Raw genomic sequence first — 2,155 nt, 5'->3', positions numbered from 1 at the left:
AAGTATTTTGTTCAAACATTAGCAACGGCGGCTGATTGGCGTATTTAGCAACGGCTTCTAGGTGCCTACAACGCGATTCTTCAAATAGTGCAAAATAATCCTTATGCTTAACTCTAATGCGGGCTCTAAACCAAGCAAAGGTTTGTTCGATTCTGAAAAATTTCTGTCGAAGAATTAGTCAAATTTTTTTGACGAGGAAAAAAAAATCTGATCAGTTTATATCGGAATTTCCCGTTGATCAAGTTAAATAAAACTACAGAAACCCGTGAACTGTAAAAACACTTACTCGCTCTGGTGTTTTGCTTCACCGTGTTCTTTTGTCTTGTTTTTTTTCACTGGTTTTGGTTTGCCTTTCGGTTTGATCTTTGAAGTTGTTTCTTTTACTGGATGGTTATCGGGTTCTTCAGGCATAGGAAGCACTTCGATGATCTCGGAATCAGTCGTATTTAGAATTTTTTTTTCGCAATTATATATGGGCTTTGCGATTGGTGTACTTGATACTCTTGGTGCTGATGCGGTTGCAAACTACTGATGTTGGCAAGTTGTTTGAAAAAGTGTGATATACTCAGTCATTAACACATACAAATACGACGTTTTTGCTGCATGCAATGTCCTTATCGATCTTGAAAAATCAAAATCACGAAATATATTACATACTGTTCACACCTGTAATTGCATTGCTTTGCAAAGGCTCTTTTGCAGAATTTTTCGTAATCGGTTCTGCCAGCAGATTCTCAACTTCAAGTGCGTTTTGCGAATCAACGCGTTTAACGTGCCAGTATTCTTACAACTACAGAGGAAGCTTAAACGTCTGGACGTTCAAAATGTTTATCAGCTTGCATTTTTCTTCGTTTTTTCTTTCGCTTTATCTGGGAATGTGGAAGCAAAAAAAACTATAGAATGTTCTTATTTTGCTACAAATGTTGAATACCTTCCGATTTGGTTTCTACGCAGCTTTTCGACTCCAGGTTGAATCGCTTGTATTTTGGCTTTAGGGAAACTTTCTGAGTTAGCTGCTCTTTCACTGATTTCACTGTGCTTTTTGGGTTTTTCAATTTTCAACCCGTTTGCTTCGTCCATTTTAGAGTCTAAATTAATTTTTATCAAATTGCGTTTTGTATTATATCACTTCTAGAACGCTTGAAAACTCATCATTTTTCTGAGCAGCTGTAATTGCTTCAATGTTGTCTGTTTGCAAATAATTCGTCCGAAGTCGTACGAACTGACAGATCTCCGACCAATAGAAACACTTTCGTATAAACGGATGCATTTGAYACAGGCTTTAGGGTTTGCTATCAGTATGAACCCACTAGATAAGCTATTGATAAGTCGGGTATGATTAAAAAAACATTTGTAYATGTCGCAAATGTTTCTATGTATCTTTTAATCTTAGGAAACGTTATCGAATTATAAAAAACAATCTTACCAAAAGTGATTAATCGTATCATATGAKTAAAAACATCCTCATAATATGTTTAAAATCACTCGGATTTGTTTGGTAACGTACTACTATATTCTAACTACAACTATATTCACTGGACAGGTCACATCAGAGTGTTAATCTAAGTAATTTCAAATTTCGCCTGATCAAATGTTTTTTTTATGGTGAAATATGGCATTTTTCAACTGTTGATAAACACATTTGATTCGAAAAAATAACTACTTGAAAACACTTTTGTTTTCTCTTAATGTGTTGAACACTCGGATGCTTTTTCATACATTGTACTACATTCACTGAAATGTAGCCAAAACGATGTTTTACAATATTCCTCTACACTGGACGAATTTAGATTGAATCTTCCTAGTTCGAAAAAAATGTAAATCCATCGAATCACATAAGAAAGTAGATGCTGCCAAAACCCCATGTTATAACTAATTTGCCATCATCCAAATGTGGTCCAGACAATTGGACTAGTATCTACAGTAAATTTTATAATTCTTTCCCTTGTATCAGACTATGAAGGCTTTCACGGCCGGTGAGAGTACATTTAGGAATGTTTTCCGGGCTTTGAAGCCGTGGTCTATCGGAATTTCTTCCTGACGTTTCGTTCACAACTGCAGTGGACATTTTCAAAGGCGATGAGGCAGTGGGCGAAGTGATCTCCCGTGCTTTCCGACTAAGACTGGTCCGGTGGACAGGAAGAAATTCCGATAG

General features: G+C 36.3%; 2 protein-coding genes and 1 long non-coding RNA gene across 4 annotated transcripts in view; 1 reads left to right on the top strand and 2 right to left on the bottom strand.

The window, feature by feature from the left end:
- LOC109545346 (probable low-specificity L-threonine aldolase 2) overlaps positions 1 to 2,155 on the top strand; it is a 21,489-nt gene that overhangs the window by 13,393 nt on the left and 5,941 nt on the right. The window lies entirely within an intron of this gene.
- LOC125503591 lies at positions 7 to 1,999 on the bottom strand. Of its 2 annotated transcripts, none has more exons than XR_007280978.1 (3): positions 932 to 1,999; positions 287 to 869; positions 7 to 163 (listed from the first exon to the last, which is right to left on the bottom strand). It is a non-coding gene; the product is annotated as an uncharacterized LOC125503591 (long non-coding RNA). The 2 variants fall into 2 exon arrangements; XR_007280979.1 differs by having other exon boundaries at positions 287 to 1,231; positions 1,427 to 1,999.
- The window catches only part of LOC109545227 (protein smoothened), a 5,219-nt gene continuing 5,113 nt past the window's right edge, over positions 2,050 to 2,155 (bottom strand). Inside the window, exons 12-13 of the mRNA XM_048664315.1 lie at positions 2,111 to 2,117; positions 2,050 to 2,055 (exon numbers count right to left, since the gene is read on the bottom strand). Coding sequence (XP_048520272.1) covers positions 2,050 to 2,055; positions 2,111 to 2,117 — 13 coding nt within the window. The remainder of the gene's footprint in view (positions 2,056 to 2,110; positions 2,118 to 2,155) is intronic.

Source organism: Dendroctonus ponderosae, unplaced genomic scaffold (assembly GCF_020466585.1).
Source record: "Dendroctonus ponderosae isolate FM_Combo_2020 unplaced genomic scaffold, Dpon_F_20191213v2 Dpon_F_20191213_2, whole genome shotgun sequence".
Taxonomy (NCBI): Eukaryota; Metazoa; Arthropoda; class Insecta; order Coleoptera; family Curculionidae; genus Dendroctonus; species Dendroctonus ponderosae.
Note: the sequence above shows the minus strand (reverse complement) of the source record. Positions and strands in the feature narration are given on the sequence as shown.